Source organism: Artibeus jamaicensis, unplaced genomic scaffold (genome assembly GCF_021234435.1).
Source record: "Artibeus jamaicensis isolate MK-2021 breed Jamaican fruit bat unplaced genomic scaffold, CSHL_Jam_final scaffold_474, whole genome shotgun sequence".
Classification (NCBI taxonomy): Eukaryota; Metazoa; Chordata; class Mammalia; order Chiroptera; family Phyllostomidae; genus Artibeus; species Artibeus jamaicensis.
Window position 1 is genome coordinate 6381488 of NW_026522046.1, and position 15583 is coordinate 6397070.

Consider the following 15583-nt stretch of genomic DNA (forward strand, 5'->3'; position numbering starts at 1 on the left):
AGGTGCCTAGACCGGGTTGTGAGGGGCATGCACATGGAAAATAACTCATTCAGGCAGTTTTAAGAGGCACTTTATTGCATAGGGTTTGGGGACTGGCTCTCTCCCCTTTCACTGCACTGTACAGAGCTCGGGGAAGAGGTGGGGGGAAGGAGTGGGAGAGAGCACAGGCAGGCACTTTCTGTGGGGGCAAGAGGATCCTGGGAAGGGGATGAGAAGCAGTTGGGGGCAGGCTGCCACTCGCCTACCCCATCCCAGCACCAAGAGGCCAGCCCTGGTGGCAGTGACTTGAGTCTGTTGGGGGGCACCAGCCCCAGTGGTGGGCAGCTTTCACATGTTTGCTGGGCTGTAACACAGCAGGTGTAGCTGCAGGTTCTGGTCCCAGTGGCGTAGCAGCAGGAAGAGACCCCGGGCTGCAGCCTTGAGGGCGGCCAGGTCAAGGCCATCAGGCAAGTGCTGTGCCCGCAGCCAACAGTCGGCCTTAGCTGCCGCCAGTTCCCATTCGCCGAAGGCAGCGGCACAGCGGTGCTCCAGCCACGCAAGTGCCACTGCTGTGGCCCAGGTCCTGCCCCGAAGGTCAGTACCACCCTGCCCTCCTGCACCCTCTGAGGCCTCTGTGTCTGAACCCTGCCCGCTGTCCACCTGGCCTGGACCCTCGGAGCCTGAGCTGGGGGATGGGCTGCAGGAAGCCGTGGCACTGTCATCCTGGCTGACACCAGGGCCCAGAAGTGCCCAGGGAGATGAGGCTGAGGTGGGGCTGAGGCTGGCACGGTGCGCAGCAAAGGGTGAGGCCCGGCACAGGCGCTCCTGTGGGATGTGCACCGCAGTGCAGAAGGGGGCATCCAGGCGGAAGGAGCCGGGTGCCTCCTGCAGTCGTACCTGAGGAGAGAGGAGGTGGGGGGAGAAGTGAGCTGAGACAGTGCCCTGGCTCTGGCAATGCCACCCTCCACCTCCCGAGTCCTCACCAAGGGCAGATAGTCGTGGTCGCTGCCTTCACTGTGGCCATCACTCGCCTGGCCAGTGTTGGGGCTGCAGAGTCTACTGCTTTCTGGGCCAGCAGCCTTCCAATGACCCAGGCTGAGCCTCAAAGGAGGCTGTGGGGACATGTCTGGAAGACCTCCAGTAGGGGCTGCAGGGTCCCCCAAAGCAGACTTAGAGTTGTCATTTTGGTTCAGGTCCAAGCCACCTGCCAGAGAACCACCTGAAGTGCTGCTTCAGAACCAGGCAGTGCCGTGGTGATCCCTAAGCCCAGGCGCTTCCCACCACTTCCCCAAACTTGACTGTTACCTTTACAGTGGACAGCTGTGGGCAGAGGCGCTGCATCTAGAGGGCCCTGAGAAACAGGTGGGGTGCCTGTGGGCTCAGCCGGCTCTGCAGGGGCACAGGAGACAGGGCCAAGGTTTGTCTAGGAGAATAGCCAGTAAGATGAGGGCCAGCACTAAGAGGTTACCCAGGAGGGACTCTACCTGAGCTCCGCACCTGCAGGGCTGAGGGCAGGACCTCCCTAGTGGCAGCGTCCACCGCTACAGGGCAGGTGAAGCAGGAGGGAGCAGAGCTGATCTTGCTTGTCTGAAGGGCTCGGAGCCGGGACCTCCGGGCATGGCCTGTGAAACCAGGGAGCAGTTTGCTGAACAGGAGGGGGTGCACACTGACCACCCACCCTCTACAGAGTGCTCCATAGAAAAAAATCTTGGTGTTCCCACACCTTCTCTGTGCTTGAACAGAGTGGAGTTTCTCAGGGTCAGGACCAGTTTGGACTCCCCGACTTTGACAAGGTGGGGTTAGGTCGGTCCTTTTCACCCACAGCAGGGCTAGGCCTCCTGGCCACCTGCCATTCAGGAAGCACCAATGGGGCCCTTCCATCCACTCAGTTCAGCACTGGCCAACAGCACTTCCTGTGATGATGGAACTGTTCTCTATGTGCATGATCCAGTGTGGTAGCCACTAGTCCTGTGTTACTAATAGGCACTTGAAGAATAGCTAGTGTAACTGAAGAACCGAAGTTTGAACTGTGTATGATTTTAATAGTCTTCCTGAATGACACTTGTTTTTATGTTATGGGCACTGTGAATCTTTACAAGATCTCATTTCCCTCTGTTGGTTGCTAAGAAGCTTTCTAATTTTGGGTCCCATGCTTGCAAAGGCACATAACCTCATGGTGTGCATCTTCAATAAAATTTTATTCTCCTATCCCTTTTATTATCCATTTTTCCAATTGCCCCACCTCCTTTTTTCCTCGTTAGTGTGGGTGAGCCACCTCAAGTCACTTGTGTGCAAAGTGGGGTGCAGAGAGTGATCAAACACACAGCCCTGTTCCTCCGCCGCTCCGCCCCACACAGGCTCCTTGGTCCCTGGTGGGGCCCACCCGCCACTCACCCCAGTCCGCCATGGTCTCAGCCCCTCGGAGAGCCAGCTGCTCATTGTCCCGGACCACAGAAGCCGCTGTCAGCCGATGGAGTGCTTGGTCCCAAGCACCTTCTCTTTCAGGGGATGATGGAGGCGGTGAGCCATCATCCCCAGGCCCCCAAAGTGTCTCTAGCCCCACACCCACCTCCCAGCACATAGGCTGCTCCCCACACAGGCCCCGGATCACCACATGGCAGCGTGGGGCCTGGGGAGGCAGTGGCACTGCCGGGGCGGCTGGTTCCCCATGGGGGGGCACAGCCGTGAATAAGAAGGGTGGCTCCATCCACGTGTCCCAGTCCATGGGGGTTGGGGAGAGCAGGGTTCCTGAGGAGACAGTGGCAGGGATGGGGCAGGGTGGTGCCCTGGGCTCCACCTTCCCAAGATCTTGGTGTCAGAACACAACTCTCCATCCAACCCTCACCTGAGTCATCCACTCCTTGTCCCAGCTGCTGCCCTGACTCAGGGCCTGGCCTGTCTGGTGCTGCGCCCACAGAGGGGTGCCAGGGATGGCCAAGGACTGGGTTCACCGGGCCTGGGGGTGATGAGAGGCTTCGGCCGGCCAGAGCCACTCTGCGTCGGCGGCCCAGCACCTCAGCGCTCAAGGCCCCGACCTGCATGTGAGAAATGGGGTCCACCAGTCCGGGGATGCAGAGCTCCTGGCCATCACACACACCCACAACTGGCCGAGTGCCCCTTTGAAACCCTGACTGGCTGCTGCCACCTGTAGAAGAAACTCCCCAGTGCCATCTTGCTCCACACTGTTTCTCACTTAAGGTGGCTACGCATCTGCGTTCGTTCATGTCATGTCCCTCTCTGCCTGGCTCACTTCTACCCACTCTCCCAGATACGGCCCCTACTTTCCTGACTCCCTTGGACAGGGTTAGCCACCCTAACTCTGAGCCCCCAGAACACCACATCCCTTTGCTCATCACTGCATGCCGCCTGCTGTCATCTCTGTAGACTCACTGTGGTGAATGGATGAGAACTGAGTCTCACCTTGACTGGAGCCAGTGGGGGTGGCGGCAGGGGGCAGGAGCGGGAGCCTGCAGGCTCCCCCCAGGCCAGGCTGCGACAGCCTTGCTGAGAGGGGGGACCCAGAGGGGCACTGCCCTCCGGGGAGCCAGGGCCCTGGGACCTGGGGGACTCGCTGCTGCCCGTGGAGCCCGGGCCTGGCTCAGGGCTGGCAGAGCAGTGGGTGAGCACGTACTGCTCCCGAATGTACGAGGACTGGAAGATTCGGCGCCATATGGCTGTGTCAGAAGAAGGGTTGGGTCCAGGGTCCGTGACTGGGTCTGTCAGAGCATCAGCACCTAACGGAGGCAAGAGAATGGAGCCCGGCCCTGGTCTCTCCCGTTGCCCTGGCCCCCGACACGGCCACACACACATGCCCGGCACTCACTCTGCTCTGAGTCCCCAGCAGCCCACTTGCTGGATGGCTCTCCTGACACGGTGCCTGTTCCCAGTGGCTCTGAGGTGCCAGTGGGATCAGTGCCAGGGCTGGTGGCCGATGGCACCTCCTCCGGGGATGGGAAGACGGAGCCACCCAAGCTCTGCCAGCCAGGCTCTTGGCCCTAGAGAGGAACAGTCATTGGGAGAAAAAACAGACTAGAGTTCAACACTGCCTCTTTCCAAACAGGATTTAGGGTGGCCGACTGCAGGAAGCAATAAAGTTAACAAACCAGAAACGAAAGCCTAGCACCAAGGCAGGAGGAAGCACCCACGCTCACCACAGGGTTCACAGAGCAGCCGGCGGAGCTTCGGGTCTGGCCCTGAGCTTCCCGGCAACCAGGCAACAAGGCAAACAGTCCACTACATAGCTTTCGTGATCAAAAAGGAAGAAGCATGCTTTGTTCTTTTTCTTCGAGAGAAAGCTTTCCATGATAAAAATAACTATCATATCTCCAACTCCTACTGTGTGTCGGGTATGCTACCAAGAGCGTGTACATTGTAACCTCTAGTTGCAACGATCCTATGAAAAAAAGTGAGTCGGAGGAAACGGTCTCAGAGAGGTGACACGACTAACTCGATGTCAAATGGCCAGGGCCTGGCAGAGCCGAGACCTGAGGTTTCATCTAGGCTGTGCTCCATCTGTCCCCGAACGCTGCAGGAGATAACCCAGCGGTGCCTTCTGCAGGGCACTCTGTGAAGTAATCAGCAGGTTTTGACAAAAATCTCACAGCAAATGCTGGAGCTGTTCTCTGTGTCTGGGTGATTTGGTGACCTTTGGTAAAACCCAAGGGTAACACTTCAAAGAACAACTCAGGGGAAGACCCAGAGAGCAGGTAGGTTGCAGTCACCTGGGGTGGGGGGCGGCAGTGGGTCTCTGATGAGGCCTGGAGGTTGGGGGAGAGTTGGGTGGGTAGGCACAGGAAATGAAAGAAGGGTTTGGAAGAGATGCAGGGGCTTCTGCCATCCCAGGCCCACCTCCCACACCCCAGCCCAGGCCTACCCCAGGGGCGCGGGGCCGGAAGCCATCCACCCTAAAGAGTGAGCAGTAACCGAGCAGCTGGTCCCCAGGGTAGAGTGCTGGGATCTCCCGGGGGGTCAGCAGTGCCTCCACCGCGTCAGGCACAAACCAATCCACAGAGACGTCGCTCAGGGCGGGCTCCAGGGCCTTCCGCAGAGCCTGCACCAGCTGTGAGGAGGGGCCAGAGGGAGGCCAAGGGAGAAAAAGAGGTGCCACACAGCTGACAGCAGAACGGCTGCCCTTCCCCTGATGCCATCTGCCTAGCCTCTGGCTGAGGGGATCAGGGTCAGGCTGGGGTCAGGGGAAGGAACAGGAATAGGAATAAGCAAGGGGGCTGAGTGCTCAGTCCTCAGGGCTTGGTCCACCTCCTGGCCTGAGCTGTGCCATGTGAATGAGGCAAGATTTAGCAAGGATACGACTCGGTACCTGGACACACTGAGAATAGTATTTGGGGGGTGGTCAGAGGCCATGTCCCTCCGCCTTTGGCCTCCTGAAGCCCCGCACAGCAGCGCCTATAGCTCCTCCCCTGATTGGTATCTCAGGGGAGAGTAGGGACTGGAGTGGGGAAGAGAAGCCAGGAGACCCCACAACTGAACTGGGTTCTGGTTCAGACTCAGTGTAACTCTGGGGAAGGACTTCCAGGAGTAGGGAACAGGGTCTGGGCTGAAGCTCACCATGGGCCGCAGCCTCTCTCCAGGCCTCAGGAAGTAAGCTTGGCCCCTGCTGAGGGCAGACAGACCCTGGAGCAGCTGGTGACAGGCAGGCCCTAGCCCAAAGGAGAAGCACCTGATGAAAGAAGAGAAGCACAGTGACCTTCAGGATCCTCTCAGGGGGTCGATCTCAGGCCCCTGTCTCTGCCCACCCCGTACCTTGCTGTCCCCCTGTGCCACCTCACGAGCTCCAGGGTTTGGTGGGTAGTGACGGCTGTGGGTGAGGCAGCGGTGAGCAGGAACAGCTGCCGAGGGTGGGCCCTGTGCTGGGGCTGCTTCATGGCCCAGTCCAGCACAGCCAGCACATCTGGGGGACCTCCCGCAGCCTGCAGGGTCTCGACACTCTCACAGACCAGCTTCACCGTGTCCTGGAGAGAGAAGGCACAGGTTGGGCTGCGCTGGGCTGAATCATTTCCACTAGACCCCCAGATTCTCGGAACACACTCACATCACTGCAAAGCCTGCTCTCTGGGAAGACGGGCTGCACCGAAGTGCCAAACATGGCCAGGTTGATGAGAGTCTGGGACGGGAGCGACTTCACAGCCAAAACAATGGCATCCTGGGGAGGGAGAGGGAGGGCAGTGTGAGGCAGGTCCCACAGGCCCCGGTGAGAGTAAGGAACATTAGATTGCCAGCCCGTCCCAGATCGTGTGTAAGATGAGGGTGTGGATGTGTTAATCTGGGAGAGGCCCTGTGTGTAAGAGACTTTCTGAGACAGACTCTGGGAGGGAGAACCTAGGAGTGTGAGGGAGACTCTGAGTGTGTGAGGGACCTTTGTGCATGTGACTCTGGAGGTGTATATGGCACTTGGCTTTGGGATTAGGTGTATCTGAATGCAACTTTATGCGTGAGAGGCTCTTGGAATCTGGGAGAGAACGTTTGTGCATGAGAAGAGAGCGAGTATGTGTGTGCACGCAAGCCGCAGCCCACCTCAGCCCGCCGCCCCGCCCACCCCAGGGCGGCCCACACCGCGCCCCCACAGGCCTTGTGTGCCACACTGCTGCCATCCAACAGGAAGAGGAGCTCTCGTGTCGCTGTGCCCAGGTGTCCCGGCTTCACGCTCAGGTCCGGGCAGAAGCTCAGCATCAGCACGGGGTTCAGCAGGATGTCCTTGTGGAAGCGTCGCTGCAGGAACCACACCTGAACGTGGGAGCTCAGATGCATCTGGGGCCAGGTTTAGTGCAGCTCCAAGCTGGGCTGGCAGCAGGACCCAGCCCTGGGGCCTCTTTCTATCTTTCTAGCAGCCAGGTCAAGGCCCCCAGGAAGCTATACCTGCCGGTCCATGTCACTGTTCCTTCGCTGGAGCCTCTGGAAGTCCTGGCGGGCCCTCACCTGGGCCTCATATTCTGCTGAACTCAGGCTGCCGGCCTCCAGCATCAAGTGTGGCTGGTGGGGCTCTGGGGAGGAGGGGACATAGCCCTGTCGAGAAGTCTCTGTCTCTGGGTCCCAGCTGCCCAGTCCTGATGTCCTGGAAGGACCTGGAAGTTTCAACCTCCTTGCACCACCAGGCCCAACCTCGCAACTGAGTTGGTCCATCTGGCTTAGAGCCCAGACATCTAAATTTGAAAAATGCTACCCAGGTGGTCCTGAAGCTGGTTAGAGCTGGCCCACTGTGTGCCCCAGGCTCTCACCACTGGGGTGCAGCAGGATCTCCAAGGCCCTGTCACAGCGGTGGCCCTCGGCCAATGTGACACAGATGGTGGCTGCAGAGCTGGCATGAGGTGGGGCATCGGCCCGCAGAGCATGAGAAGGGCTCTCCAGGCCTGAGGGACATAGAGACAGGGAGGGGTGATGATCGCCCCATTCCAAGTCAGCACCAAGAGCATAAACATCACCTTTGCAGACCATGGAGGTGGGGCGGGGGGGCGGCAAGAACCACAAAGGATTCAATTCAGCTCACAGCCCAATCATAGACTCAAATGGACCAGAGTGGGTTTTCCTGCTTCCATGGGCTGGGAGGCTGATTCCCAGACCTTTTCCTGGCTGGTCAAACCAATTGCTGATTTAACATTATCCCCCACTTCTTGCACAAGAAAACTCCACTTCATCACTTGGACTGCTCTCACTGTAAGCCTCTCTCTTCCCATTGGTAAGTGGAGTGGTATGTAAATGAATGACACTGACAAACTGAGGGGTGTGTGAGTTGCACAGAAATGTCCAGAGGACGCTCCCCTGCTGTGGGACTGGAGGTTTCTACATCCTAGGTCCCTGTCTTCTTTTTGTCCTGTGTTCCTCCCATCCCTGAGCCTTGAATTATTTCCCCGTCAGCTACGCTGGGAAGGGCACCCACCTGCCAGTAGGCATGGCCCAGTCACGAGCATCTCGAAGGAGAAGGTATATGGGGCAGGGCAGCGGGCAGGGCCTAAGAACACATCCGGAGGGGCAGCTGGCTCTTCCCAGGCCAGACCTTCCTCCTGAGGGCTGCCCACCCCAAAGCAGCTGGTAGGGCTGGAAGGGAGCACAAGGAGAGTCACTGGGCCACCACCGAGACCCTTAACCCCTCTGGCTGACTGGCCCCTTCTCCACCCTGCCCATCCCAGGGGCACCGTGCCAAAGCCCCCTCACCCGCACTAGACCCAGAGAAGCCGAGGGAGGGACGAAGAGAATCACCATAGGCCCAACCTGTCGTCACAGAGCCCCGGAGGTCTGGGGGCGCCCGGAGGACCTGGCGGGGCCAGCGGGGTGAGCACAGAGGGCAGAGCCACACACAGCACCCCATCAGGCCTTGAGGGCAGCGCCCGGCTGCTGCACAGGGTCACTGTCATGGTGCCCGCCGGGGTGATGAGGCCAGTGGGCAGCACCAGTGTGGACCGGGACTGGGCCAGATCCAAGACAAGATGACCTATGATGAGTGAGAAAGGGGGTCAGAGGGGGATAGAAGCAGAAGAGATGAGGGAAGGTAGGGGTGGGAACAGGCATTGAGTCAGGGGAGCCTGGGCAAGGGGTGCTTTATGTGGCTGGAGAGACAATGGGCTGGTGCATGGGGGATGCAGGATAGAGACAAGATGATTGACAGCAGAAAGAGAGATGGATGCATGTTGACGGGATCTGGCTGTCGTTATAAAAGGGAGCAAGGACAAACAACACTGCTGACAGAGGGTTGAGGAGGACATGCATGCCCACACCATGCCAAGGTCCTGGGGGACCCACCCCTTCTGTCCCTCCACCCCTGTCTGCCCCTATCCACTCAGCCCCTGGGAATAATCTTCCTAAAGGGCCATCCCCTATGGACTGACATCTCCTGCAGCCTGGGACCCTCAAATCCCCTGCTCATGAATAAAAAGGACTTCCCCACTGCCTCCTGGGAGTGGCTTCAGAGTTTTTGACCCAAGAGGAAGGAGTTCAGGAGCAGTAATGTGCTTGGAAGCTGGCCAGAGGGCGTGAAGCTGTATTTGCATGCCAAGCACACCCTTTTACTTAGATCACAGGTTTGTTTGGAGATGCGGGGAGCCTTGCTGCTACGGAAGTGGCCAGGTGGAAGCAGTGGCAGTCAAGGCCTTGCAGGGGCTGGCCCGGCCCACCTGTGCAGCCCTGCTTCACCTCACTTCTCCACAGTAATCACTTATCCATTCTTTTGAGAATTGGTTGGTGAATAAATGAAGGGAGGGAGAGATGGAAGGTAAGAGGGGAGAAAGGGGCTTCCTGCTCCGCCAGCTGGGGCTTGAGGATGCCTGTTACCACAGAGAGGGCACAGTCTGCGCCTTGGCTCTGTGGCTCTAGCGCTGTCCTTTGGCAGACTCTCTTGTTTTGAGAAACCTAAGTTTCCTCATCCATAAAATGGGGGGCCATAGTGACTACATCTCAAGGATCACTGTAAGGAATAAATGAAATAATACATGCAAAGCATCCAACACCTAGGAGACCATTGCTGTTATTTCCGTCACTATAAAAGGGAGAAAAAGAACTGTGCTTGGACTCGTCACATGCCTCTCTAGATTCAGATGAGGTGACACCGGTGACTGGGTTTGTCGGATGTAAGTCACGATACGCACGGGGTATTTCACCACCATCCCCCAGCACAACTTAGCTCCAAACCTCCTTAGCCATTGCCCTGCCTGCAGTGCCTTTCTCCAATCCGCTTCACCGCATCCCCCTTCCTGCCAGTCAAATGATGGCTCTGCTTCCTTCTGGAACATTCCTACTCTGGCTTCTAGCTATCTTCTGGGTTTATGCCAACTCTCAACACCACTGGATTCTGTCCCACTTCTCACTCGGATTGTAAATTCCATGTGCAGAAGTCAAGTGAATGGACAAATAAGTAAATAAAAGAATGAAGTGCACTTCATGAAAACTCACACAGGGGGTGGCTTCCATCCTCACCCAGCACTCACCCAACCCCTTTGTGGTGCGAGATGCTGGGACTTGGAACTGACTAAAGCCCCGTCCCAGCTCAGGAGCTAGTGCTCCAGAAGTGGGGACAGACGTGTGACTGCCTGCCGCGTCTGTCTCCCTGGCTGAAGCCCTTGGGTCAGACCTGGGTCACGGCCCCCCAGCACCTGGCCCATGCCAGGTGCGCACTCGGTGACTGTTGAATAAAGGGATGAATCAATGAGTGGAAAAAGAATCAGTGGCCGGAGGGGGAGGAGGCAGCGCGGGACGCAGGCAGAGCAGGTGCAGGTGCAGGAACAGACTGGCGGCGGGCGTTCCCCGGACTCACCCTGCGCGCAGCGGCGGGGCACCGAGGCCCCCAAGGCAGGACCCAGCGCGCGGCAGCACGCGCCCTGCGAACGACGCCTGCTCTGCAGCTGGAAGGAGACGCGCCGTCCGGCCGCCTCTGCCTCAAAGCCCGACACTACTTCGGCCTCGGCCAGCGGGTACACGAACACACCTGGGGCGGGGGCACGAGCGGCGTCGGCTCTCGCCCCTCACCCGCTCCCCAGCGCCCTGCGCCCCCTCCGGGCCTCACCGTCAACTGGCTGCGGCTGCGGGTTGTGGTAGGTGAGCCGGGCCCGCAGGCTGAGGCAGGGTCCGTTGGCGCAGGCCCGGACCCAGGAGTCGGTGAGGGGCAGCGGCGTCCAGCTGGAGTGGCAGTACAAGCCGGGCATGGTGCCCTGGGGAGGGGTGCTGGGTGAAGGGGTGCGCAGGGTGAGCCCAAGGCAACCCCCGCGCTCGGGAAAGCCCGCTGGAGCTTCCTAACTCACGCAGGAGGACGGGACGCGCAGGGCTGAGCCGGGCTGGAGCCGGCCGACAGGTGCAGAAGGGCGGGCGGCGAGGAGGTGGGGAGCGGGGAGTGAGACCCGCATCCTCGCCCGTTACCTGGGAAGCCGGGGCGCCGCGCAGCTCCGGGCAGCGCGGGTCCGGGGAGCGGAGGGTTAATGATTAACCGGCGCTCCGGGCGCCGAGCCGTCCCGCTTCTCCAGGGGCGGAGGGCGGGGGCTCACAGCTGTTCCACCACCAGCTCCCCGGCCGCCCCGCCGCCCCGTACCTGCCGGGCCCGGGGCTCCCGGCAGCTGCCAGCTGTCGGAAGTGGAGCGGGCGGGGGGTGGAAGGCGCTCCGCGTGCGGAGCACGGTTTTAAAGGGCCTGCGTCCTCCCGGGCGCCCCCTCCCAGCAAGGGCAGCAGGGCCAGAGCGGACCCGCAGCCCCCGGGCCGTCGTCTTCCTCCCTCCCGCGTCCATCTGACCTGGGCGCTGAGAGGGGCTGCGGGCCGGAGCGGCGGGGGTCGGGACGAGAAGAGCGAGGTGGAGAAGCGAAAGGAGAGGTCTTTCGGGGCCGAGGCCGGGAGCAGTGTCGGGCCGGCGGGGGTCCGTCCGGGGCCCTCCCCCCACCCTGGCGGAGCTCACCCGTGTGCGTGTCTCTGTGCGCGCGCGCGCGTGTGTGTGGTGGGGGCTGCAGTCGCCGCCCCCCCCAGCCGAGCGGTCAGGGACGCTGTGCGCTGGGACCGGGGACCGCCCCTCCCCGCAGGCGGCCCCAGCCTCACCGTCGCGTCCTCGGCGGCGCTGTGGGCGCCACGACCCGGCAGGTGTGCGGCGCCGCCTCTGTGCCGGGCTCCGGCTCCAGACTCCCGCAGTGGCCGCTTCAAGTCCGCTCAGGGGCGTCGGCCCCGAGGGTGCCGGTCCCGCCCCGGCTCCGAAGGGCCGCCCCTCCGGCCCGCCCCCGCCCCGCCCGCGCTGCGGCGGCCGCGGCTCCGGCGCCTCCAGCCCCTCCCACCTCGTGTGCGGTGCCGCCTCCGCGCCAGCCCGGCGGCTCCAGCCAGACGGGGCACCGCAGTGCAGCGACCGCGTCCCCGCCGCCACACGGCCACGGCCCCCCGCAGAGCGGGCGGAGGCCTCCGAGGCCCCACCCCTTCTGCCCTTCCCGAGGGGAGGCGTCCTGCAAAGGCCGCCGAGCTGCTCAGCCTGCAGCCCCCTGGCACTGCAGCGGCCACAGCCGTCCCAGCGTCAGCCCTCGCTCCCCGTCCCCCAGCTCTAGCTAGGCTCCCCATCTCTTCAGTGACCCTCCCTCATCCCTGCCGCGAACCCCAGCTCCCTCTCACCGTTGGACCCGGAGCCCCAAGGAGCCATCCCCTTTCCTTCGCAGAGAGCTCCTTCGTCACTGCAGAAACCTTGCAGGTCTGCAGGTGTCCTCAGCTTGTGTGACCACTTCAGTGACCACTCACTCCCAGCAGGGATCCCCCTCACCGCAGCGACTCCCCCCGCCAGAAAGCAGACAGCCTTCCCGCCACTGCAGTACAATCTACCCACTTTTTCTGAGGGTGGGGAGGGTGGGCAGGATCACCACCGCAGGCTTTCACTCCCTGTACTTCAGCTGCCCACTGCCTTGGAAGTGAGACCTTCCAGCCTGCAGAGCCTTCTGGTGGCTGCAGACTAGCCCCCAACTGTAGCAGTGACCCCCACTCCATCACTGCAGCATGAAAAAACATCTCTGCTTGTGAACAGGTTTTCTTTGATCTTGGCAGATTTTTCTTACAATTTGACAGTGTTGCGCTGCGAACCCGTGGGAGTCTGTAAAACCTCTCTTCAGTCCCTGAGGGGGAGCCTGGGAGCCCTGGGGGAAGTGACCATGTTCTGAGGTCACCCATCATGCCAGCTTTCTTGCAGAGAAAGAAAGCCCCAGATTCTGCAAAAAGAACTTGCAGAGAGCTGAGAGGGAGGGGCAGCGGGTGGGGAGTGAGGCTTTCAACCAAGACTTGGGTTCTCACCCCTCCCCATTTTATACTGACTGGGTCAGCACCACCCACAGTCCCTACCTTCTTGAGCGAGGAGCCTTCAACCACAGCCCTTTCTCTTACTCAAACTGCTCACCATGGCGGCCTTCACTTGGCCTTTTCCCAGGGAACTTCATGGTGGAAATGCACAAGGATGACACCACCCAACGGCCCCGCCCACCAGGAGCTCCAGCTGTAGTCTGCACTGTCCCAGCGGCCTCTCCTCCCTTCTCTGCTGCACCCGTGCCCAGCTTCATTCTGAGTGCTCTTCCCTCTCCAGGCATGGGGAGAAACAGTAGGCCGTGAGTGGGCAAATAGGCCCTCCAGGCGCTCCAGGCAGGACCAGCCCAGGCCCCGAGGGCTCTGGGAAGTCCAGGCAATGGCCACGTCCCCATGGTGGTTTTGTGCTCTGCTGCTTCTTGCAAATGACCCAACATCTGCATGTGGCTCTCAGGCCAAATGCAAAGCTGCAGGGAAGCAGTCATCAGGGGGGCCTCAAACACATGGAAATGAAGTAAGAGGTCCTTCTCTTTGGTCCCCAGGAGAGCTTGGATGTACGACAGTGTTCCAGGAAGACAGTGTTCCTGTCAGAGACTAGATAGCACACTGGCAGAAGCCAAGCTTTGCTGGGAAGCTGGACCAGCCCAGAGGTCCTGCTGAGAAGTCTGTCTTGGCTGAAGGCAAACGGAGGGAGAGGCAGGTCAGCAGCTCCAGTTCTACAAGAGGCATAAATCACCCTGCAGGATGGGGCAGGGCTGTAACATTTAGGGAGAAGAAGGGCTTTGTGGGGATGGCAAGCAGGATCTCTAAGGCCCAGCTGGGAGCACTCTGGTGGCTGGGGTGCAGCATGGCAGGCAGCTGGGGCTGATAAGGAGGAGAAGGCACAGCTCAGCTCCAGAGGAGGCCCTAGGCAGGGCTAAGGAATGGCTTGGAGCTTGGGTGGTCTGCCATGTGGCAGGCATAAGGGACAAGGTGGGTAATACAGTGCTAAAAACATACAGACTCTGTCTTGAAGGGCTCATACTTTAACTAGAAATAGATTCTCACTTCTTTTTGTCTTTCACAATACAAACATTTTTTAAGAGTTCTGGCCATTTTCATAGAATGCCCCTCAGTCTGGGTTTGTCTTGTTTGCTCATGATTAGATGCAGGATATTCACTCTTGGGAGGTATAAGTAATGGAGGTTTCTCACTATATCACATTAGGATGTGCATGTCAGTTACTATTACTGGTGATACAAACGTTGATCATTGGATTCAAGTGCTGTATTAGGGTCCCAGTTAGAAGCAAAAGCAATAGGAGATGTACCCATATCTATGTATGTGTTTATGTTATTTATATTTTCACTTATTTATTTATTTATTATAAGGAAGTGTCTCACCCAATTGTGGTGGCTGGCAAGTGCAGGCGAGTAGGCTGAAGACTCAGGAGAGCTGGTGGTGCAGGTGAAATCTGAAGGAAGTCCACTAGAAAATGCCCTCTTGCTGGAGAGACTGGTCTTTTTTTCTTTTTTAACGATTTTATTTATTCATTTCTAGAGAGAGGGGAAGGGAGGGAGAGGAAGAGGGAGAGAAACATTGATGTGTGAAAGAAACCTCAATTGGTTGCCTCTGGCACACCCCCAGCCAGGGACCCAGCCTGCAACCCAGCCGTGTGCCCTGACTGGGAATCCAACCAGTGACCTTTCAATTTTCAGGCTGACACTCAATCCACTAAGCCACACCAGAGGCTGGTCTTTTTATTCTACTCAGACCTTCAACTGATTGGATGAGGCCCACCCGTGTTATGGAGAACAGTCTGCTTAATTACAGGTCAATAATTTAAATGTTACTCTCATCCAAAACCACCCTCTAAGTTGACACATGGAGTGAATTACATCACAAGATCACCAGGCTTTTCCATTGTAATACTGTTCTTTCTTTTTGTAATTAGATAAGCACATTTGTGGGGAGATAGTTTGAGCCTATGTAACTAAGTACCCAATCTTCAGCAAAATCTTTCCTACAAGTGTTAGCATCCATCAATGCTCCAATTACTGTACTATTTCATGCCAGTTTTATTGAGGCATAATGTATATACAATAAAATGCAGTTTTTATGGTAAAATGCAGATAAATAAAATTTACCATTAACGACACTTAATATGTTCAAAGTGTTGTGCCACCATCACTCCTACCCAGTTCTAGGGCATTTTCATCACCCCAGAAGGAAACCCCATATTAAGTAAAAAGTCACTCTCCATCCCCACCCCCGCTGCAGCTTCTGGAAACCACTCGTATGCTTTCTGTCTCTATAGACTTCCTTACTCTGCATACTTCACACAGACCCTACAATATGTGGCCTTCATGTCTTGCTTCCTTCACTCAGCACAATGTTTTTGAGGTTCATCTATGTTGCAGTATATATCAGTATTTTATTCCCTTTTCTTGGCTGAACAATATGCCGTTGTATAGATGAACTGCTTTTGTTTATCCATCATCAGTATACAAACGTTGGTATTTCCCACCTTTTGGCTCTTGTGAAAAGGGCTGCTCTGAACCTTCATGTACCACTTTTTTGTTTGAACACCTACTTTCAGTTCTTTTGGATGCACACCTGGGAGTGGGTATTGCTAGGTCATATGGTAATTCTCAGTTTAACTGAGGTTTTCCATGCCAGCTGAAAAAATTTACATTCCTACCAGCAACATGCAAGGGTTTCCTGGTTTTCTTTTTTTTAACACCTTGCCAACACATCAAAACCTCAATTTAGTGTTTTGCTTTTATGGGTCATGCTTTTGGTATTATTTTAAGAACCTTTCACTAAGCCCTAGATCCCAAAGATTTTCTCTTATGTTAGCTTCTAAAACTTTTACAGT

General features: G+C 57.9%; 1 protein-coding gene across 5 annotated transcripts; it reads right to left on the reverse strand.

Annotated features, from left to right (window-relative positions):
• Positions 1 to 58: 58 nt before the first annotated feature.
• On the reverse strand, positions 59 to 11612 carry VWA5B2 (von Willebrand factor A domain containing 5B2). 5 transcript variants are annotated; one of them, XM_053657853.1, is made up of 21 exons: positions 10722 to 11612; positions 10487 to 10631; positions 10238 to 10408; positions 8191 to 8422; positions 7871 to 8028; positions 7212 to 7343; positions 6853 to 6977; positions 6565 to 6720; positions 6029 to 6139; positions 5740 to 5948; positions 5545 to 5656; positions 4853 to 5038; positions 4701 to 4736; positions 3803 to 3974; positions 3400 to 3713; positions 2825 to 3014; positions 2374 to 2727; positions 1464 to 1601; positions 1285 to 1368; positions 963 to 1183; positions 233 to 876 (listed from the first exon to the last, which is right to left on the reverse strand). In XM_053657853.1, exons 1-21 carry the CDS (start codon positions 10821 to 10823, stop codon positions 328 to 330), a joined length of 3897 nt encoding a protein of 1298 aa, XP_053513828.1. In that variant the 5' UTR covers positions 10824 to 11612; the 3' UTR covers positions 233 to 327. The 5 variants fall into 5 exon arrangements, with proteins under 5 accessions (XP_037010745.2, XP_053513829.1, XP_053513828.1 ...); XM_037154855.2 differs by lacking the exon at positions 4701 to 4736 and having other exon boundaries at positions 8203 to 8422; XM_037154852.2 differs by lacking the exon at positions 4701 to 4736.
• Between the last annotated feature and the right edge of the window lie 3971 nt (positions 11613 to 15583).

Coding starts and splice junctions, on each gene's coding strand:
- VWA5B2 (XM_037154850.2), bottom strand. CDS start 10,823: ATGCGGGTCTCACTCCCCGCTCCCCACCTCCTCGCCGCCCGCCCTTCT. Junction 8,029..8,202: donor CCGGGGCTCTGTGACGACAG/GTTGGGCCTATG, acceptor GCTCCCTTCCAG/CCCTACCAGCTGCTTTGGGG. Junction 6,140..6,564: donor GCAGCAGTGTGGCACACAAG/GCCTGTGGGGGC, acceptor CTCCCTCCCCAG/GATGCCATTGTTTTGGCTGT.